General features: G+C 31.8%; 2 protein-coding genes across 2 annotated transcripts; both read right to left on the bottom strand.

Moving 5' to 3' along the window:
* Positions 1 to 1,945: 1,945 nt before the first annotated feature.
* LOC101514452 (embryogenesis-associated protein EMB8-like) lies at positions 1,946 to 9,802 on the bottom strand. The gene is made up of 13 exons (XM_004496296.4): positions 9,321 to 9,802; positions 9,146 to 9,207; positions 8,734 to 8,834; positions 7,617 to 7,706; positions 6,969 to 7,091; positions 5,882 to 5,959; positions 4,435 to 4,520; positions 4,229 to 4,277; positions 3,413 to 3,469; positions 3,181 to 3,311; positions 3,005 to 3,088; positions 2,681 to 2,750; positions 1,946 to 2,458 (listed from the first exon to the last, which is right to left on the bottom strand). The coding sequence occupies exons 1-13, from the start codon at positions 9,680 to 9,682 to the stop codon at positions 2,042 to 2,044; spliced, it is 1,710 nt and encodes a 569-aa protein (XP_004496353.1). The 5' UTR covers positions 9,683 to 9,802; the 3' UTR covers positions 1,946 to 2,041.
* Positions 9,803 to 18,370: 8,568 nt separating this feature from the next.
* LOC101513917 (embryogenesis-associated protein EMB8-like) lies at positions 18,371 to 23,554 on the bottom strand. Its single transcript, XM_004496294.4, has 14 exons — positions 23,424 to 23,554; positions 22,885 to 23,334; positions 22,748 to 22,809; positions 22,523 to 22,623; positions 21,990 to 22,079; positions 21,608 to 21,730; positions 21,198 to 21,275; positions 20,573 to 20,658; positions 20,389 to 20,437; positions 19,804 to 19,860; positions 19,574 to 19,704; positions 19,398 to 19,481; positions 19,145 to 19,214; positions 18,371 to 18,973 (listed from the first exon to the last, which is right to left on the bottom strand). The coding sequence occupies exons 2-14, from the start codon at positions 23,229 to 23,231 to the stop codon at positions 18,845 to 18,847; spliced, it is 1,407 nt and encodes a 468-aa protein (XP_004496351.1). The 5' UTR covers positions 23,232 to 23,334; positions 23,424 to 23,554; the 3' UTR covers positions 18,371 to 18,844.
* Positions 23,555 to 23,625: the final 71 nt, after the last annotated feature.

Genomic DNA, 23,625 nt, shown 5'->3' with positions numbered 1-23,625 from the left:
CTATTGGTCAAAAAATCTGAAGGAACTTTCTTTTTGTAGCCTTTTAAATTATAAATTTTTGTAGCTCCAAGTACGAAGTGGAGTAGGAGCGGACGTTAAAATCATGCTTTAGCCTTCAGCATTTGGCGCACAAGTCAAAATCATGTTATATTTTAACTAATGAATTATAATATTTTTGAATTGAGTTTAATTTTTAATAATGTTAAGTTAAGAAACTGTGTTATTTTTTATTTTAAGTATTATAATTTTATTATTAACGATCTAATCTCAATGCAACTCCCATCAAACGGTTAAACTTTGAGTGGATGTCTACTCTAAATTTAATTATCACGATAAATACATTTTTTTACAGTATCTTTTATCTTACCTCACATATTCATTTCTCTACAATAAATAATTAGTTGTATTATTGATACATTAATAGTTAATATTAAATTGAACTTTTAAAAATATGATTAAATAAAAACAGTTTCTTTATACAAATGTAATAATTAGAAAGTCAAATACTTAGAACTAAAAAAAAATCATTTGGATGCAAGTCTAGACATCAACTCAGAATAATTATACGAGTTTCTATTTTTTTATTACTTTTTTTTTTTCTCTCTTTCAAGTTAATTAATACTTATATTGGATGTTACTACACCTTCGGGGACAAAGATCCGATTCAGATTGGTGGGTGCTTGAAATATGCCCTTCGGCCAATCCTGTCCTAGATTTAACCAAAGGCATATTCCTCCTAAAAAGGTGCTTTACATCTTCAGTCAAAGATTAAGACAGATTGACAAATTAAGTTACATCCATTGCAATATCAAATTAATTACTACTAGTAATTAACAATAAAAGACATAATAAATGGATGAATAAACCATCGACAAGCGACAGAGGCTGAGAAAACAATGTTACACTAATCTAGCTTATGGTTTACTTTTTTAATATTAATCCTGGTCGTCCTCTTCTGATTTTAGAAACTTCTATTCCTTCACAAGATTTTATTATTACTTGAACGTTTTATTTGTCTTTCTCTGGCTTTATGTTCCTTCTAAGAAATACTACGTCATTTCCTATACCAAAAACTTTTGTCCGGAATCTAAATACAAAGCAAATCAAATCCAACTTATATGAAAGGAAAAAAAATCAGGTTATGAAATGAAATTTTTGTGACAATTACTTCCTAGCTACTCGTATACTTTTTTATATTAAACTTAAAGAAGATTCCAATACATGTATATATAAATATCGAAAAGAAAAACCGTTGCAACTATAGTACAAACTGATTAGTTGGAAGTTGAAATACTCACTGGATTAGGATTGTTTAATATAGCAGAATACGATAACCCCTATGTCCTACTTAACTATCAGGCCAAAATGTTTTACGTCTATTTCAGAACTATTGATTTTTTATTTTTATACTAATACTTTTTGTTGACTGAGTTTGGTATTACCCCATAGTTTAATCGCGTGAATTTTAAATTCATCTTCAAGGAAATGGCAAAGAGTATACGGAGACGGAGTTTAAACTGTTAGCTACCAAAGTATCGTTTTCAACTATTTTTTTCTGAGGATGTGCTTTTAAATTTTAACCACAATTTGAATATATCTGTGAGCAGGTTTAACTTGTTCTCCTTTTTTGTGTTTCATTGATAATTTTCTCATTTTAATATCAAAGGAAAATTACCTTGTGATATGTGTAAAACACAACATTGGTTGTTGACTTTTGTAGTATGCTCTGGTATGGTTAATTTCGAAATCCATATCTTCCACGTCTACACTAAAGAGCATGTTTGAAGCATCTTATAATACGCAAAAAAGCTTAATCGAATAAGCAAATTATTATATATAAGCGTTTCTGTTGTTGAAAGGCAGGAGGAGAACAGGGCAAACAGGTGATTTAAGGAAAACAATAGACGACTGAAAGTCCCAACTAATTTCACCATAAACTCAGAAATGGAGAAAAAGTATATTACTCTTACTATTATTATCAATTTATTATTATTATACATCTATAAATACAAATGCAACAATAATATATTGTAATACGATATTATCTCCTGAGCCTTTTCCCAAACACAAGAGATAGGGCTGAACCAACCAGTGGCCAACTTGTGGTGATAGCAATATAAACCAGCAGCCAGATGGACAATCGATTTTGTCGAGATAACTGACCTACATATCTTTTCAAAGGTGTTAACACATCAAGAGGCACTGGATTATGGGCACTAGCTGTCTGTGCATTACAAGAGGAACCACCACTCCCAGTGTTAGTAACAAGCTCATTTTGTTTCTTTTTTACTGGAACCCTGTCACGCCCAACATGATGTGTATCCTGTCTAACATGTATTTCTTCTGCATCGTCTGTTGTTGGCTCATTGTTCGAAGCAGCCACCATTCCATCCTCAGTAATATTGAGGTACGGGCCCTGATCAATTGACGAGTCCAATAGTTTGTTTGGTGTAGAGATCTGCAATGCCATTAACAGGGAAAACAACAGTTTCAGCAAGTAGAAAGGTGACCGCTTAGTACTCAGAGATAAAGATAAGATAGCCTAAAGCAATCTTGAATAACATATTTTATGCCATACCAAAGCGTATATAGTATTTACATTAAAGATAGCAAACAACCAGAATATGAATATACATTAGTCAATAAGCAAAATAAGTAAATACAATAGCATAACGTATACCTTCTTCTGAACATGCTTGAAAGGGCTAGAGAGTAGTACATCAAGGAATTCATTAGCAGCTCCTACCCACCTGCAAGAGGGAAGAAAGTTGCTAATCAATTTTTTTTATATATATACACTAGTCACTCTTAATTGGATTATATTTCAACATGAACTAATCAAAAGATGATATCAAATACAAAAGAATCTTTCCATAAGAAACCCCCACCCCCTGGAGAAAGAAAAAAGAGAGAAAGATTTTGCAACAATTGAAGACAGATAAAAGCATGAGATGGAAGATGTGACAAAATGGAAAAGTCAGATCTACAAAATGAGGCAAGTTACCAAAGTCTAGATGCAGTGATCCCTTCAAAGAAAGCCAGATGTCCTCCATGTTTTACAGTGGCCAACACAACATTTTTATTTGCCCTATGAAAAGAGTAAATAAAAAACTGGTTAAGTAATGCAAAAGAAAGCAAATTAATCAGAACTATGGCATGAAATAAAATAAATCAGCATACCTGCATTCATCCCAAGGAATGGCTTCCCTGGTACATAATGGATCATCCAAAGCACTAATACAGAGCAGTGGAATCAATACAGATTGCACATAAATAGAACTGCTGCAGCGTCTATAGTATGTATCAACAGTCTAAAGAAACAAGATCATTTTTTAAAACTGACATAAGGAACTAGAACATGAGATAAGGCAAGAAAATAGAAGATTATAAATTCTATGTCCTGCATATGTACCTCATAGTTCCCAACAATGCGGGTGGCATGGTTATCAAAATCTCGGATAGAAAGTGACTGCAAAGCATAAAAGTACATGCACTCAGAATTGATAAAAATCTAAAAACTAAAGCAAATCAATAATATGGGAACCGAGCATTAAAAATGCAGCACGTATTAGAATAATGTAATCCTTTGGGTTAAGGAAAAAGATATATCCAAACAAATAAATGAGCTGCAATTGATTGGCCTCTAAAAGCAACGTGCACCATTCAATCACTTGCATAGTCCTTGACTTGTAACATTTACACATGCATGACCATTATAAAATAGCAGAATCAGGAAGAATAAGGGAAAAAACGACAATGCTAGTCTTGGGTCAATAACACCATTCATGCATCCTCCTCATTTATTAATGTTGACATTGTTGATTTAATTTCTTATTATTGCTGAACTAATATCCCATGAAAAAAGAACGGAATTCTGGTTTATTTAGGAGATATATATCAATCCCTAACTTTGAGAGATTTGGGTATTTGAATTGTGAATAATTTATTTTCACAAAATTGAGTGCTGAGACCTGAGAGGACTTCTAGATATAAATCCAAACAATTCGAGTACTACTACAGATTAGTAACTTACCTTAAAACCACAATAAAAACTTAGCTCCATTTTCCAATTAGAAAGTAAATCATCAAAAAAAGATTACCAGATAGTAGAATGAAAAGGGAATAATTGAATAAACAGGTCAGAGTCATACAACTGTAGTATATTCGATTGATGTTATTGTTAAACTCACAGTAGTAATAAATATGAAATTATAAAGAGGAAGGCCACCTTTTCTATTCCTTCCCAATTAGCAAGGCGAGCAAAAAGAGGCTGATGTCTGCATGCAATGAATATTGGAGAAATATGTTAAATCAGACTTGATAATGAACTTTAATTTTTGCATGTTAGTCTGCAAATGAACAATTTATAGATGAAAAACCAATAACTTAATAAAAATATATATATCTGAATTTCAATGGAAGATACCAACATACAATTTTGCATAACCTTGAAGTCCAACTGCTAGTGCTTTATCATAAAACTTCTGCACACGCTTACGGGTTATAAATCGGTCCCCTATCTGCAAATGTTAACATGTTACACGGGTAAACACAAACATAACATCTGGTTAAGGAAAATGTCAAACAATTCAAACTTCCAGTAATGTTCAATGGTAGTGAAATTCAATTCAATTGCATCAATCATATCAAATATATGGTATAAAATAATTTTGAACCAGAAACACATTGTTGGAATTCAAGTGTAAGTGGTTAGTCTCGCATCGACTAGGAATGAAGGAAATGTTGGATATATAAGAAAGGTGACCCATATACCTAATTCCTTAAGGTTTTGGGTGGTAATGTGGTGTCAAAGTCTCTTGTTGTTCTAAAGTATTTGGTCTGTTATTACTCACGCGCACCCTCAGACTCTCCAACAAGTGGTATCAGAGTCATGGTTCGGCTTGGTGGGGGAGCGGGAGTGAGATCCTAGTGTGGATTAAGTCTAGTGATGTGAGTCAATCACACTTGATAGGGAGATTGTTGAAATTCAAGTGTGACTAGTGATGTGGTATCAAACTCTCTTGTGGTCCTGAAGCATTTGGTTTTTGTTGCTCTCGTGCACCCCTAGACTCCCCAACACATATCTTGCTGAAGGCCTATAAGTGTTTCAAACTCAATCTTCAAACCAACATGTGTCTTCAACTTTTTAGAAACGCCTACCTTTACTCCCTAACCCACTCTCCCTGCTTAAAAAATAATGTGGAGTTTATACACTCTGTTCCTAAAGTTGAAAATATTAGACCAATAGAAAAATGCAAGAATTGTATATTGAGTATAACATAGTTATAAACCACTAAACTGCTCTGCGGGCAACACGGAAGTGGTGTCACTATTAAACAAGTCTTTTTATTGCATATGTTATGATTACATTAAAAATGTGTAACAAAGAAGTCACATTAACAACTTATCTAAACAATTGTCGGATTGAGGATAATTAATTGAAGAATTAGGGAACATTTGGAAGAGCTTGTTTAGACTTATCTCATAACATAGGCAGTTGTATAAGTGTTTGGATACAATTATAAAAACTTCTTACATGTTTAAAAGTTGTTTTTAATTTTTCCAATGAATTCTCCAAAATATTTTATGAATGAGTGCATAATTAAACTACATAGAATAACTTATTATATACATGCTTAAATAATTTGTTTGTCCAAATGCATCCTTAATGCACAGTGTTAATATTAATGTTCCTAGAAGATTGAAATGATTTTGAATTACTCCTTACAATTTGTGTCAGCTAGTTCCACAAACAAATAAACTGGATCCAAAATCCAAATTCCGATGAAAGATGGATAGTCTCGATTTTCATTATATATTATGCACATTGATCAATGCCAGCCGAAATGCAAAAGAATAGTTTTGAAATCAAAATACTAACCAAAAGATCCCAAGGAGAGCAAATGGCTACAGCTCCAGCTACAGGAATATTCTCACCATCCTCACCAAGATATTTTACCTGCAGACAATCTTTCAAGTGAAACATGCAGTGCCAAAAACAAACTCATTGCACATGTGAGAACAAGTTAACATTTGTCGAATTCCTAGTTTTGCTGTAGTTTGAAAAGGTAATAGTGTATGTACCAAATGTGATGACATAAGTTAAAGAAAAAAACAACCACTAACATATGAGTCAGAATTGATCTAAAAATGTGGTTAGGAACCAGCAATGATGTCTTCCCTATCTTACCCATTTTCTCATCATGGGGGACCAGGGCAGGGGGTGTTTATGACGTAAAGAATATCTGTGCAACAAATATTCAAATCATTGTATGTTCAGTCTTAGAAACCAGTATATTTTTTGGTTCTCTAGATAGCAATTACAAAGCATAAAACAAGGGATTGGAAAAAGATCCAACTGAGAGAGCATTTTGAGAAGAAATACAGGTCAATGTGGTTAAGGAAGAAATGTCAAACAAATAAAAGTGATATAGCAATACACATATACAATGTACAAGCGGGAAACATTAACATCATGAGCAAGAACAGTTCTGATATTATCCTAAACCAGAACGACAAAGTAGGAAATTTTGATCAAGCTCCAGCCAGGAGAGAGCAAATTTCAGAAAAAAGGTTGATGTGGGGAAGCTAAGTCCTTGGTGCCTTAAATAATGGAGTCATTTGACCATTTAACATATATTAAGAAACGTGTATAAATGAAAGAGAGAGAATACTATTTTTACCAAATTATCGTTATTAACTACTGGTGCATTATCAATATCATAAATGTATAGTAAAAGATATTGCATCGAAAATTATACAAGTAGTATTAATTAAATGGTACAATTGGAAATAAGTGCATTGGAAATTGAAAGGGTCAATTATTTTGGGCAATAAAGATGTATGTGTTAAATGGAAATTTTAAGGTTTAGACTATTTGAATTTAGCAATTAAATTAGTTAATAAATTACATGAAATGTTAAGACATTTGATGTAAGCACTCCATAAGACTTGAGCTATGATTTTACCAGAACATTAGCTCCAATACTAGTTCCAATAAGAAACAAAGGTGCCTCGGGATTCTTTTTGTGGACATAATTAACCACTGTTCGGGCATCCTCGGTCCACCCAGCATTGTAGAAACAATCAGACTGAAACAATTTTAATAAGAAATTACACTACTATAGGTAAAAACAACAAAACTGTTACACCACACAATATTCACAGTATTGAGATGCACACCAATCCAAAAATTCTAACAAAATGGGATGTAAAAGAAAAACATCAAGAACACTTTGCTGCTGTCATTTTCATGTTCTAAAGGAGCTCCTTAAACTAGTTATTGTTCTCAGACAATTGCTGTTTCAAGAATTTGCTTCTTGACATGTAAATAGATTGGCAAGATTCACCTAGCTGATTAGATAATTTATTAAAGTAACCTAAATTTTAAGATTATGAACTGAACGGTACGATACCAAACTTAAAATTCAACGAAGATATAAAACAAATCTTAAAAATTCACCTAATAACTTCAATTTCAGATTGATTTGGATGATATTGAGGAAGTACAATAAAGATGCTGATGATTCTTCATATGGATCAACATTATTCAAGTTTTGTCTTGAAACGTTTTAAACTTGTTAATCTATAAAGTTTCAGCTTGCAGATAAACTAACCGTGATTGAAACACCTCCAAGTCCTCGGTGATTACTGATAACAACTTTCCATCCACGCTTTGCTGTATGATATGCAAGATGTTTGAGATACTACCAAGGGGGGAGGAAGAAATAGAAAAAAGTAAACTGTAAGACACCACTAAAATATAAATGAATATTCTAATTGGCAAAAAGAGATAAACAATTAAAAATTAATACATCCGTACATCTAGCATAAATGATGCTCAAATAAGAATGAATAGATAAAACAACAATGTCCAGTCCAATATCTCCATGTTGACAACTACTTTTCGTTGAGGGAAGCAATCTTTCTTTTTAGCATCAACACTTTAGCATGAATCAAATATCTAACCCGATATTGTTCTTGCTCACTTCTTCTTAATACTGTTCCGGAAAACAATCTTCCTTTATATCATTAATATCTTAAATATGCATCAAATGTCAACCTGATATTGCTCTTGGCCCACTTCCTCTTACCATGTGCTCTTGAGAAATTTATAATTCCCAGCCTTAGGCCATAACACTCACAAGTGGAAATTTATTTGTCAGGCCAGAGTTTCGAGGATGACTCTAACGCTTGACGTGTAATATTTAATGTGCATTTTCCCAATATGTAAAGCATAATATAGTATATGAAGAAAACTATGACAGGTTTCACAGAAAATTGGACTGCAGTTCTATTATAGGCAGTTTTGATTTGCATTTACAAGAGGCTGATTTCTCCACTAAAGTCCTATTAACATGTATTGCAAAGAAGCACACATTATTTATATATGGTTAGATGAAATTACCATCGAATCATACAAAACAACATCCAAAAAACAAACATATATAGCAGACTCGGACAATGATAACTGGTGCTATAAAAGAGAACGTTATCACAACCAGAGATCACAATCCCTGCCCTATAATAATCAAGTATTAAACCACCAACTAGTATATAATTATCGAATGTCAAAATCACTAACTTTTTATAATCTCTAACAAACAGGCTCTAAGTATATCATTTTTCCAGTTCGCCTTAAGTTGATTAAAAGAAAAAATAATGAGAAAAAAAAAACTAACATTTAGGCGCAAACCATAAATAAAAGTATGACCTACTTATATAACAACTTACAGGAGATGAAGAGTCACTTGTTAAACCAGGAATCACTACAACAATGGGAGTAGATCCGTCTTTAGTGACATCATCATTTACATGGAAAGTACTGCCACAAACTGTAACAAGATCAGAAACAAAATGCTTAAAGGTCAACCATGTAATCAACTAATTTGATAATAATCCTCAAATCAACTAAACTCATAGATTTAATTCGCATACACCGTCAATATAACAAAATTACATTATTAACCAATCATAAACGTAGGATAATTAAAAATGTTTCTAACTACTTTAATCGACACAGTCGTAACTACTCTAAAATAATCAAACATATGATTAGTTGTGATTTATGGACGTATATAAAAATTAAACTCTTATGCATATAGAAAAGAAATTGATAATTTGAATATCCTAAATATGTATATACCATCAGAATAGGTAAGCCAGTCCAAAGCAATAGTTCCACCATCAGGAGTATTAAATAATTGTCTGAAAGTGAATATAAGAGCAATTGTTAGATTCATGAAACCAATAAATTAGTTCATAATCATATACAATTACAAAAAAAAAAAAAAGAAGAAGAAGAAGAGAAATTTTATAACCTTTTGTATTTGAAGATTGGAGGATTTCCAAAGAAGTTGAGGAAAACGGTTTGAAGATGAGGACTAGAAAGCCAGGGAGTGACCGAATATCTGCCTTGAAGAATCCGGCACTTTGAAACGACGGCGTCGTAGATTTGAGAAGAAGAATTATAGGTGAAGTCAACGGCGGAGCCAGAGAAAGCGGTGAAGAGGTCTTGAAGGAAATGGATTTCGAGGAAATTGTAGAGGAAGCAAATGAGAGCGAATGCGGTGGCGAGAGCGTAGTGATGGATAGGGATTTGAGAGAGGGATTGGAAGAGAAGTTTGTAGTTGTTGGATGGAGAGGGTGGAATGAGTTGAAGGTTGGAGCAATTACAATCCATCGGAATTGTAGTGAAATGGAATTTGGCGGAGTTTGTTGAATGTGTGTGTGTGTGTGTGTGATGATGGCGTTAGGAGTCAGGAGCTAAATTAAAATGCGAATTATTAGGGACCTTTCTCGATCCTCCACGTGACTTAATACTCGCTCTTTTCAAACCATGCATGTTCCACAACAAAATTAAATGGCTTCAGTCGATAATATAAATGTAATCGTCATAATTTCGAGATTGTTTTACTAAACTTAAACAAAAATATTATTTAAAAACATAATTTATATTTTAAATTATATACGTTAATTTTTCAGCTATTATTTATTTTAAAGAAAATATTACTTTTTGTTTTTTATGTTTGATAGTTAGTTTTAATCTTTATGAAATTTATTTATATTAAAATTGGTTTATGTAAAGACTAAACAAAACAAATAATTGTTAGAAAATCTTAAAGCAAAAAATATATAATTTTATAAGAACTATAAATATATTTAAATTTAATTTATATATATTATCACAGTACTAATATTTTACACTCTTAATTATTAATCATAATCTCCATATCACTAAAATGTTTTATTTTAGTCGTACTTTGAATTCTAAAATTACACTGAACAATTCTAATTTAATGATAATGTAAAAGTTTTGTATTAAAAGTGTTGATAATTTTTTAAGTAATTTTTAATCTGAACAATCATGAAGTGTGGTTGGTTACGTGGAAAAAAAAAGTAAATTTGTATAAACTAGTTGCTGATTTTATAAGCAATTAAACTTTAAAAATTATTTTGTATATAAATTAATTGCTGATCAATAAAGTGATTAATACTATAAGTTTCTAAGCGTCTCGATTCCTTTTCCTTGGCATAACATATGTTTGTTGAGGTGCTTATTAAATACTCCCACTTATCACTCTCAATTATTAATTTTGTTATAGCTATTAAAATAATTATGTTGGCTTATAATAAGGATAGGAGAAAGTATATGACATTTTTGTCTTTAAAAAAAATGACTTTATTTTTATAGTGAATTAATAATTTTAGAGGAGTCTAAAATGCTTCACATGGTTGAATTAAAAAATAATTTTGGTGTTAAGTTGGGAAAGCACGCATATTTGAATCTTCTTAAAGAGATCTGTGGACTATGACTTTTGAAAAGCGCCAAGATTGAAGGACGATCAAAACAGGTTATCAAAGTCCAGCCGGCAGATATAAGATCAAAAGTTTTGCCTCTCACTGTCATCTCTTTTGATTTTTATGATTAATGGTAAAAGTTTTTCTCCCCTACTTCTGATTAGCACATGATTCTGTAATTATATTTGTGGATAAAAAAAAGTGTTTTAGAGTGTTATAATTTTTTTCAAGTTCATATTTATTTAATATTAATTATTAATGTACATTAATAAATAAATAAAAGATAAAAATAAAAATTTAATTTTTATATATTGTTAGTGTAAAAAAATTTATATTGTCAATATATATAAATTAAAATCCTAAAAATAATAGTCATTTCATTTAATAATAAATGTCAATTTTTGCTAATTTTCATACTCTCATACTCATTTATAAACATTTCACACTATTTGCTAATTACATACTAATATTATTTAAAACGTACAATACAAAAAAATATTTAATATTTCAGTAAAATCTAAAAAACAATATTTGTTTTGATTTTTTTTTTAAGTGACACTCTTTTAAAACTCAGAAAGTAATAATATTTAAAATAAATGAAAAATAAAATATAGCGACATAAATGGCTGCTATAAGATTTTAGTTTATGCTATACAAATTATATTTATTTTATATAAAAAACAAAATTAAGTTAAAAAGAAATTGAACATACATATATGAATGACTTTCAACAATACTTGAATTTAATGGTTGCCTAAACAAATTATGAATTGCTAAAAATAGAGAATTAAAATTATAATTAAATTTATATTATATAAACCAAAAATATTTAAGTAAAATATAATTATGTATTCCTGTCAAAAATAATAGTATTTAATATCTATCAATAATAATAATAATAATAATAATAATAATAATAATAATAATAAAAGAATCTAAATGTAGAAAACTATTTAACTCAAAATTTATATTTATTTTATTTCTTTAATAAATGTCTTTACGACACTTGTTTGCGTGATTCAAAAACATATAAAGCTTGATGTTGATAAAATGATGTTCAGTCAGAAAAGTACTGACTTTGATAAATTTGACAAAAAGTGTGACGACTAATATTTTAAAAAAAATTGGATATCTACAGTAATTCTATATGAATTTATCTAATATTAGCAACTATATATCTTGTCAAATTACTCTATTTTATAGCAAAATATGAAAAAATAGATATTTTTTATTGAAAGTTAATAGAAAATTAATTATATTGACAATATCTATTCATTGTATTCGATATTTTAATGTTCTTTTCATGTCTCAATTTTTATATATTTGAGTAGTAGTATATTGATTATACATTGAGGAAAGAATTTTGTTGGGGTTGGTATAAAAAAGCCCGGATTGAATACAAGCCACAAAATATATAGATAATTTTTTGTGGCTTTAATTTTCAATTAAATAAATTTATATCAAAATAAAAATATATTGAATCTAAATACGCGTTTTAATTCATTAAATTAAATATAAAATTATAATACAAATAATTTAAAATTAATACGTACAAGTAAAACTAAAAGTAAGAATCCATGAATAATAAAAAATACAACTCAATTGTTAATATCAAGATTTAATTGGTTTTTAAAAAAATATTTTATACATGCCCGTATATATAGTTAAATTAAAAAAAATCCATAAATATTTATTTGTTAACAGCAAAATAAACATCAATAAATAAAATTAACATGTACATGTATATATAATGTTTATATTAATTTCTTTTGTCAATCTTATTTATTAATATTTAATTATTAATTACAAAATAATATTTTTATAAACGTTATGTTATAATAGATGAATGGGAGGGGTTGCAAAGAAAAAAAAAGTTACAGGGTTTAATAAAAAATAAAAAACAGTGTGTGTTGAAGAAACGAAGTTGGAGGTTGTGGAGGAAAAGATATGTGAAATTGTGTAGAGATCAAAAGGGTTTGGATTTTCGTTCAAAGTCTCGGTAGATAGATCCTGAGGTATACTAACTTTGTGGGATAGCTCGCGGGTCAATATGTGGAGTTCTTCCATATTGAATCATGCATTAGTTATGGAGGGGAAGTGGAAGGATACTGGAGAAAAAATTTGTGTGGTAAATGTTTATGCACCTTGTGACAAGATTGAGAAGCGAAAACTGTGAATATGATAGTTAAGAAGGTTGAGAGCGATGTATATTGTTGTTGGTGTGTATATGGAGATTTTAATGCAATAAGGAAGGAAATGGAGGAGTGAGTATATCAAAATGGAAGACATTTTGTGCTTTAATAATTTTATTGAGAAATCATAATTTATTGATTTGCCTTTAAATGGTAGAGCTTTTGCTTGGTGTTGTCTGGATGGATCGGTCATGAGCAGATTAGACCAATTTCTTTTATGAAAAAGGTGGGGTCATCAATGCAATTGTTTGCAATGGACGTTTGATACATGCTTGTCAGATCATTGTCCATTATTCTTGTGTGATGATTGGGATAATTAGGGACCAAGACCTTTTCGTATGTTGATGTGTTGGGAGGAATTTGATGGTTATAAGGATTTTGTTAAGGAGGTATAAGATAATTAAAGATGAGTTAAATAAGTTAGATATTAAAGCAGAATCGCGTGTTCTATCAGACGTGGAGATTGAATAGCGTAGACAATTGTCAGCTAATATTTGTTCTTGGTATCGGTTGAATTGTAGTATTCGGTGACAACGATCGCGAGTGCAATAGTTGAGAGAATGAGATGCAAACACAAAGTTTTTTCATGGTACGGTATCCAATAGGAGGTGTCGCAATACAATTCTCAGTGTTGAGAAGTGCAGTAATTAATCATTTTGAAGGTCATTTAAATCCACCAGATCCATCCACGTGGGTTTGGATAACTTGCAATTTAATTCTCTCTCGCTAATGCAAGCTGGAACACTATTAGTTGGATTTAGTGAATAGGAAGTCAAACAGGCGGTGTGTGATTGCAACAGCTACAAAAGTCCAGGTCCAGATGGGGTACATTTTGGGTTTGTGAAAGAGTTTTGGGAGAACATAAAAGGTGACTTTATGAGATTTCTAGGTGATTTTCATGCAAATGGGAGGTTGGTAAAATGATCAAATTACTCATTTATAGTTTTAATTCCCAAAAAAGACAATCTGCAAGTTTTATCTGATTTTAGACTCATGTCATTAGTGGGATGTATGTATAAAGTTTTGTCAAAAGTGTTGGCGAATAGATTGAGTCAGGTGATTGGTTTAGTAATAGTTGAATCTCAATCAGCATTTGTTAAAGGCAGACAAATTTGAGTTGGAATCTTAATTGCAAATGAAGTGGTCGATGAGGCAAAAAAGAAGAAAAAAAAAAGCTAATTTTGTTCAAAGTGAACTTCGAGAAGGCATATGACTCAGTTGAGTGGGATTACCTAGAGCTTGTGATGGCAAAGATGGATATTCTAGAGAAATGACGTAAATGGATTTTGGAATGTGTTGGTTCAACGTCAGTTTCTGTGCTAGTGAATGAGAGTCCTACATAAGAGTTTGTTATGCAGAGGGGATTGAGACAAGGTGACCCCTTATCTCCGTTCTTGTTTGTAATAGATATTGAGGGTTTGAAAGCTTTTTTTAGTGCTTATGTGGAAGCTGATCGATTCAAAGGTTTTAAGGTGGACTTAAATGAGTTTCGTGTCTCTCTTTTACAATTTGCAGATGATATGTTGATCATGGGAGAGAAGTGTTGGGATAACATTAGAGCAAACAAGGCTAATTTGTTGTGGTTTGAGCTTCAATCTGACATAAAAGTTAATTTTCATAAAAGTATGTTGGCAAGTGTTATTGTTAACAATTCATGACTTCAAACTGCGGCAGAGATTCTTAATTGTAAGATGAAATGTGTCTCATTCAAATATTTGGGGTTGCCTATTGGCGATAATATCTGAAGTAAGGTGTTTTGGAAACCTATTATTGAGAAGATCCGAAATAGGTTGGCTAGTTAGAACTCTAGAACTTTGTCGTTTGGTGGTCGTTTAGTACTCCTCAAAACTGTCTTATATGCATTGCTGGTTTATTTTCTTTTCTTTTTCAATGCTCCTTGAGGTATCATTTATCAACTTGAATTCATTTTTCAATCATTTTTTTGTGGGAATGAGGAAGTGAGTAAGATTCATTGGGTCAATTGGGAGAAGGTGTGTTTGCCTTTAGAGAAGGGTGGATTAGGAGTATGAGATTTGAATTTTTTTAATAAAGCTCTATTGGATAAATGGCGTTGGAGGTTAAAAACGGAGTCAGAGGGTCTTAAGGTTAAGGTGTTGATCAATAAATATGGAGTGGAAGTTGGGGAATTTATGGGAGGCAATTCGAGGGGTCTGTGTGGTGGAAGGATATTTTTGAGGGAATAGTTGGTATTGAAGATAAAAAATTGTTTAAAATTATTGAGAATGAGAGCAATACTTTGTTTTGGAAGGATCTATAGCTGGTTGGTGGGGTTTTGCGTGAGAAATTTAGTAGGTTATTTCATTTGCCTTTACAACAAGAGGAAAATGTAGAGGTTATGTTAGATATGTTGCGACGAGAAGGTATTCAAGGGTGGAGATAGTTGAGGCTGTTGTTTGCGTGGGAGAAGGAATTAGTGGAGCAATGTAGGATTTTATTGGCTAACGTTCATTTACAAGTTAATGTATCTGATAAGTGGTCGTGGAACAATACGCATGGAGGATCACATTTGGTAAATAAGGCATATTTTGTACTACGGGAGGAGTTTGTTGCTAGCATCAACGCACCTCCATTTCAAGACCTAGTATGACATCATTTTTTGCCCAAGCAAAAGTATCATTATTTGTGTGGAGGTTGTTTCAAGATAGGTTGACTACAAGGGAAAATTTGTTCTGTTGGGGAATCATTTGTTCTCTGTGTGCCCTCTTTTTGGATCTATGTGGTATGGTGTTTTGAATTGGTTTGGACTATTTGATGTATTTCATAAGGATGCAATTAACCACGCTAACCAATTTTATGGCTTTTTTTTATGCGGTCGTGTAACGCGTCAAATAATTAATTTAGTTTGGTTTGCGGTGACGTGGGCAATTTGAAAATCAAGAAATGAGGCGATTTTTCGTTCGCATGTTTTGAATGCAAATCTTATTATTGAACATGTCAAACTTTTAGTATGGAGGTGGATCAAATTGCATGTAAAAGAATTTTGTTATGAATATAACCAATTGTGCTCTCAACTCTTAGAGTGTGTTGGTATCGCTTGTGGTTAATTGTTTTACATCTTGTTTGAGCAGTTTAGTTCGTATTTCTACTTTATTTTGATAGCGCAGTCGAAATTTGCTTTTGCTCTAAGCACTAAGTGTGTTTGGAACGTTTCTTGAATATATTTATTTTTTGTTTGTTCAGAAAACAATATTTTTATAAACAACTTTTGCACTTAATAACTAATAATGTATTTAAATTTAAATAAATATTTTATTAATACGGAATCAGTCGGGATAATTCATTACGGACTCAGATTTTTATAGATCGGATTAAAAGATTTACTACAAATTCAAAAAATTTACCGTGTACCCCTTCCTTTATTCATGTATCTAAAAATATAAAGAAAAATACTAAAATACCCTCATAAATATATTAAAAGCAACCATTTTTTTTTCATTTCTTCCGGAAATCATTTTTGAAGTTCTTCGGAACCGGAAAACTTATTTCAAATTTTTCGGAAAAAATACACTACTGGCAACTTTAACGTGACATTTCCGGGAAGCTAATGGAAAACTTCATCGACACATTTTTCGGTAGTTGATTAATTTTTTAAAAAATATTTTTTAAATTATTTTTTTTTGTTTTAATTTTTTATTATATTAGTATTTATTTAATTCATTCTATTTTAACGAATTTTTTTTCTTCAGTGGGTAGAGCTAGAGATAGAGACAGAAAAATTGTAGGAAAAATACGTGACTTTGAAATCTTCATCTTCTATGGATGTTGCTCCGAAAAGGGTTTGTCCTACAACATATCGTAGAAGACGATAATTTATAATGAAAGATCATATACATGAAGAGCATGAGGAGGTATTGGACAAGCTTGTACAACAGGAGAGTGAGGAACTTATGATCTATCGGTCCTTAATTATTTATGGTGTATTAATTATTTAATGGTGTTTTATGGTGTGTTAATTATTAATTATTTATGATATATTATTATTCAGAAATATTTATAGTGTATTAATTATTAATTATTATTTATGGTGTATTAAAAAAAAAACTATGTACCGAAAAACTTGTCTACCAAGTTTATTAGAAACTCCTTCTGTACCGGAAAAATTGAAGAATTTTTTTCTATAGTACACATTTTTTCAATTGTGTAACGAAAGTCTTTTTCGAGTTTTCCGGTAAATATCTTCTATACCAAAAAACTTTTTCAGAAGTGTATTGAAATTCTTCTAAATAGTTTTTCGAAAGTTATTAGAAATATTTTTTACTGGCTCTGTAAATGACGAAGTGATAAAAAAAAATTGATTTGGATTTGTTAAAATAGTAAAAGAAAATTAGGATATTTTTGACATTTTCATAAATTTAACGAGTATAAATTTAAAAATGGAGATATTGGGTAAATTTTTCTACAAATTCGGACTCCAAATTTGAAACCCAAACTTTACAATTTTTTGGGATGCCCATTTTAACTGCTCTACACACACTATCTTTTCCTTGAAATAATTGAAAATACTCTTCTTGCTTATTCCATTCATAGAAGATGGAAAACCTCGTATTTTTTTGGTGACAACGTATTAACTACACTACAGTTTCGAAGGCACTACAAGTGTCAGGATCACAATTAACATTGTGGAGAAATACCCTTAAAAGAAACAGGGCAATTCTACAGTTATGAAAAACACCCTTACATGATCACAATTAACATGGTGGAGAAACACCCTTACAATTTTTTTTCTGTTTTTCTTTCGCATAAATGATGGAGAAGCAATTCTACAGTTATGAAAATGTACGTACACATTTATTTTCATATGATCTTTATAATATGAAGTGACAAAATAGACAACCGTTTGAAAACAATAAATCACGAATGACATTAAAGTGCAATACCAAAGGCTTGTGAGTGGCTTTTGCCTCTTAAGGTTGGTTTAGTTGCTACATTGAAAAACAGAATGAGCCATTGCAGCTCATACAAACTTATTCAGATTAGACAATTAAATTATTTTGATTAGACTGTTGAAAATGTATTAGTTCACGTATCATCTATATGACAATTTTAATATATATGTTTATAGTCAATAAAAGGTTAATTGTTGAAATGGTAGATATAGATCTAACCGGATTCATGTTAAACAGCTCCAAAATCTATGTATACTTATGTATGAGATTATATATACCATTTAGCTGTTCCCCTGCAGTCTATGTATAGGAATATGAGAAATTCATGCTGTAATATCAACATAATACAAAGTTGAGGCATAAATGTCAGTCCTTTGAGAAACATACATGCATACTGACTGTTACTTTTCCAAGTCAAAAAGAAAATTGTATACACGGGTAAGTTTAGAGGATGCATAAAATAGGCAGCCCTAGCAAATGCACGAGTACTATATTAGTAAAAAATAAAGTATAATTTTTATCCAAACACAGTAGTTTTGCCTCAAAGCATGCCTAAAGGTACAGAGTTTTATTTAAAAGCTTGAACATTTCTTTCAAGCTAGAGACATTATGGAACACAATATATCACGGTGCCAATAATAACATCGTTTTAATAGAAATGAATTTTATTAGAGAAGAAGAAAAAGGACAAGTACTATCTCAATGCCAACGTTTGGTAACATCAAAATATACCAGCATTCAGATGGACCATCAATTTTGTCAACATAACCATCCTAGGTGTCTTTTGAAAGGTGTTACTACATCAAAATTCAAGAGGCATTGAGATGTTGGCACTTGTTTGTGAAATGGCAGAGGAAACACCACTCATTGCATTAGTCACTAACTCATCATGTTTTTTAACTTTTTTCTTCTGGACCCTGTCATGATGCTGATGCATATCCTGTATTACCTGTATTTCTTCTGGCTGTCCGTTGTTGGCTCATTGTTCAATGCAGCCACCATTCCATCTCCAGTAAGATTGATATAAGGGCCCTGATCAATTGATGAGTCTAATAATGTGTTTGGTGTAGAGATCTGCATCGCCATTAATTAATAGAGAAAATACCAGTTTTCAGCCACTATAAATGCTCCACTTAGCGCCCCAAGATACGATAACTTTTTTAGCATATAGCATTCAAAGATATTATAGGACAAAAGGATAGAATAAATTTTTGTCAATAAGCTTTACAGTAGCATATCTTTTACCTTTTTTTGTTCATGCATATAATGGCTAGAGTGCAGTACATCAAGAAATTCATTAGCAGCTCTTACCCACCTGCAACAGGCAAGAAAATTACTTTTCAATTTATTTTATAATAGTGGCTCCTTATTTGGAATTTAGATGATGTTATACCCAATCAAGAAAAAAATATAATAATAATTGAAGGACTGCTAAAAGCTAAGATTGGTAGATGTTACAAAATACGTAAGAGTCAGATGCACAAAACGAGTCAAGTACCACAGGCTAGATGCAGTTATCCCTTCAAAGAAAGCCAAATGTCCTCCGTGCTTTACAGTAGCCAACACAATATTTTTATTTGCCCTATCAAAAGAGTAAAATATTCAAATGGGTGTTGAAGTAATGAAATGGAAATAGAAAGCAAACGAATTAGAACAAATAACAATGTTGCATACCTGCATTCATCCCAGGGAATGGCTTCCGTGGTACAGACGGGATCATCCACAGCACTTATACAGAGAAGCGGAATTGATACAGATTGCACATAAGTTGAACTGCTGCAACGTCTATAGTACGTATCAACAGTCTAAAGAAACCAAAATAATTTATATAGCAGACATAAGGAGCAAGAAAAGAGATAACATGAGAAAATAGAAGTTTTACAAATCTTAGGTGCTACATGTACCTCGTATTTACCAACCATGCGGGTAGCGTAGTCATCAAACTCTCGAATAGAAAGTGACTGCAAATCATAAGAATATATTGCACTAAGAACTAGTCAAATTTAAAAACTTACCAAATCAATAACACGGAACAACAAACGTCATTAAAGAATGTGGTATCTATTAGCATAAGCCTCGTGTCTTAAGGGAAAACAACTATATCCAACAGGTAAATGAGTAGCAACTATGTAGCCTCTATAATCAATACACATCTTTCAGTCACTTAAATAATGTTCTTGACTAGTAACATTTAAAATGCCTGCTATGAAATAACAGAATTAAGAGGAATAACGAATAAAAATGAATGATCAATAACTCTTAACTGGAAACCCTTCAGACATCTTCCACGTCGAATAATACATACGAGTAATTTGCTCTAAAACCACAAAAATTGTAGTTTTCCATTGTAAAAATATGTCAATAGAAATGTGTCTCAGATAACATAATGAATAAGTTGTTAAGAAGTCAAGTCATAGTATCATACAGCTTTATTGTATATTTATACTAAATAGTAGTAAACATTATGAAACTTTAGAGAGTAAAGCAACCTTTTCTATCCCTTCCCAATTAGCAAGGCGAGAAAAGTGAGGCTGGTGTCTGCAACAAATATTGGTCAAATTAAGTTAAGTATGAACTATAGAGACACTTCTAAAAATTTGCATGCTTGTCTGCATATGAAGAAATTAATGGATGAAAAGTAAGAGCTTATCAACTACAGAGATAGAGGCATACAATTTTGCATAATCTTGAAGTCCACCTGCTAGTGCTTTATCATAAAACTTTTGCACACGAGCACGACTTATAAATCTATCCGCTATCTGCAAACATTATACAAATAACACTACTTCCAGTCAAGGAACAATAACAGGCAAAATGGAAAACAATTCAAAGTGATGGTGAAATTCAACAAAGCTCCATTGATTATATCAAACAGATTGTATGTAACAATCTTGAGCCAGAAGCATAAATAGCTTGTAATTGTATGCTAAAGGCCGGAAAGTATATCCTAAGAAAGTTCGAGATAGTTTCCGTTATGTTCATGGGATTCCAAACCAAGTGTCTCCAGCCTTTTCAGAAATGTCTGACATTCCACTCTAACCCTCCCCCAAAATATTGCAATGTGTACACACTCTGTTCCTAAAGTTTCAAACATGTTAAAACCTAAATGTTCCATGCAAGTAGCGTGATTTTTCAATTAATTCCGACAAGTTTTTTCGTTTGGATTCACAAACTATAAAATTGATTCAAAATTAAGATAAAACATAGATTGTGGTTACCTTTCATGACATATTAGGTACATAAATAAATGTCATCTCAGCATAAGTTGAACTTTGAAATCAAAATACTAATTACTAACCAAAAGGTCCCAAGGAGAGCAAACAGCTACAGCTCCAGCTACAGGAGTATTCTCACCATCCTCACCAAGATATTTTACCTGCAAACAATCCTTAAAATCAAAACAGCTTTGTGCCAAGTTATTTGCATTTGTGAGAATAAGTTTACACTTGACAGTTGTGAAATTTTCCAGCTTTGCTGTAGTTTGAAAAGCAGGCATAGGATTTACCAATGCCAAAGGTCATAACATAATTGAGACAAAATTAAACTAAGCCATGCTATAACAGCACTCGAGGATGTATGTAAGCATATAAAAACTTATAGGTTTAGATTACTTGATGTATGCATCTAAATTAATCCATTGATACTAAAACATGAAATGTTAAAGATATTTGATCTAAGCACAGCATAAGACTTGAGCTGAGAATTTACCAGAATATTAGCTCCAATACTGGTTCCGATAACAAACAAAGGCGCCCTGGGGTTCTCTTTGTGGAGATAATTAACCACTGTGCGAGTATCCTCAGTCCATCCAGAATTGTAGAAACAATCAGACTGAAATAATTTTAAATGAGAATTTAACATTACACTATACTGTTATTGAGATGCACATTAATCCTACAATTCCAACAAAAAGAAGTGCGGAAAGCCAGAAACATATCGACCACAATTTTCAGCTGCTGCATCTGACATGTTGAAAAGTGGCTACTTAACCTCTTTATGTTTTTTTTACCCAATGGCTATTTCAAGCTTGCAGAAAACGCATCAAATATTTAACCAGATCTATATATTTCTAACTTGCAGGAAAACTAACCGTGATTGGAACACCTCCAAATCCTCGGTGATTACTGACAACAACTTTCCATCCACGCTTTGCTGTATGATATGCAAGATGTTTGAGATACTACCAAGAAAGGGAAGGGAAGAAAAAGGAAAAAAAAAAACTGTAAGATACCACTACAATATAATTTAATCTCCTTTTAATAAAATTACAAAAGAATAAATAAACAAAATTATAGTGTCCAATAGACTACTTTTGTTAATGGAAACAAACATTCTTTTTAGCATTAAATACTTAATCAGAGATTCGAAGCAATGTTTTAAAAACTGAACCGATCTGTCACTGAAGCAGTACTGTCTACAGTTAGGTTACTTTAGCAGCTCTGATTGGGTGCGTTGTTCGGTTTTTAGAACATTGATTCAATGCCCTTGCAGCCAATTAGCAACCAACTTGAGTATATAAGTACACGGTTTTCCCAATTCCGATTAAGTTGATTAAAAATTAAAGTGAGAGAGACAACACTAACATTTAGGCACACACATAAATATAAGCTTGATATAACTTACAGGAGATGAAGAGTCACTTGTTAAACCAGGAATCAAAATAACAATTGGAGTAGATTCATCTTTAGTAACAACATTATCTACATTTAGAGCATTGCCAGAAACTGTAAAATGATGAAACACAAAATTCTGAAAAGTCAACGAGGCTTTCTAATTTGATAACCAATAGTCCAATACAAAATGAACTATACATAAATTGATAATTATAATATTCTATGTATATTATACCATCCGAACTAGTTACCCAGTCCAAAGCAAGGGTTCCACCATCAGGAGTAGTAAATAATTGTCTGAGAGTAAATAGTTGTTAGATTCATGAAATTGAAAACAAATTAAGAAGAAGAATGAAAAATGAGTGTTATGACCTTTTGTATTTGAAAACGGGAGGATTTCCGAAGAAGTTGAGGAAAACAGTTTGAAGATGAGGACTGGAAAGCCAAGGCGTGACAGAATACGTGCTATGAAGAATCCGGCACTTTGAAACGACGGCGTGGTAGAGTTGGGAGGAGGAGTTGAAGGTGAATTCAACGGGAGAGCCTGAGAATCCGGAGAAGAGATCTTCGAGGAAATGGATTTCGAGGAAATTGTAGAGAAAGTATATCAGAACAGTGGTGAGTATGAGCAAGTAATGCCAGAATGGAATAAGAGAAAGTCCTTGGAGAAGGATCAAGTAACCGTTTGAAGTTGAAGTTGATGGTGCTTCCAGTTCCATGGAAATCGGAATTTAATTTCGCATATACTACAGTGTGTTCTGCTGAATTTAATCTTTTTGTCCTTTTGATAGGTGTGAAAAAGAGACTTGATAACAGTCAATTCTGCAGAATATGACTAAAATACACTATTATTTTTTAACTATGACTGTTTAAGTATTAAAATAAAAGGACTACTATATGTGCATGCGCACCTGCTTCATAACTGGTGGTTGGTGGTGAGATGGAAATGATGCACTTCCAGAGTTCCAGTTCCACGCAGCATCTTCCATGATTCTCTCCTTTACCGCACACATTTGAAAGAATAATACGGAGAGTAATATTATTAAAATACAATTTCAGAGGGAACATTAATACAGAGTAATAACGTATAAAGTAGGTCGTAGTTTGTTTTTT

The sequence above is a fragment of the Cicer arietinum genome, chromosome 4, assembly GCF_000331145.2.
Source record: "Cicer arietinum cultivar CDC Frontier isolate Library 1 chromosome 4, Cicar.CDCFrontier_v2.0, whole genome shotgun sequence".
In the NCBI taxonomy this organism is placed as follows: domain Eukaryota; kingdom Viridiplantae; phylum Streptophyta; class Magnoliopsida; order Fabales; family Fabaceae; genus Cicer; species Cicer arietinum.
The sequence above is the reverse complement of the archived record's forward strand: the minus strand, read 5'-3'. Positions and strand labels throughout refer to the sequence as shown.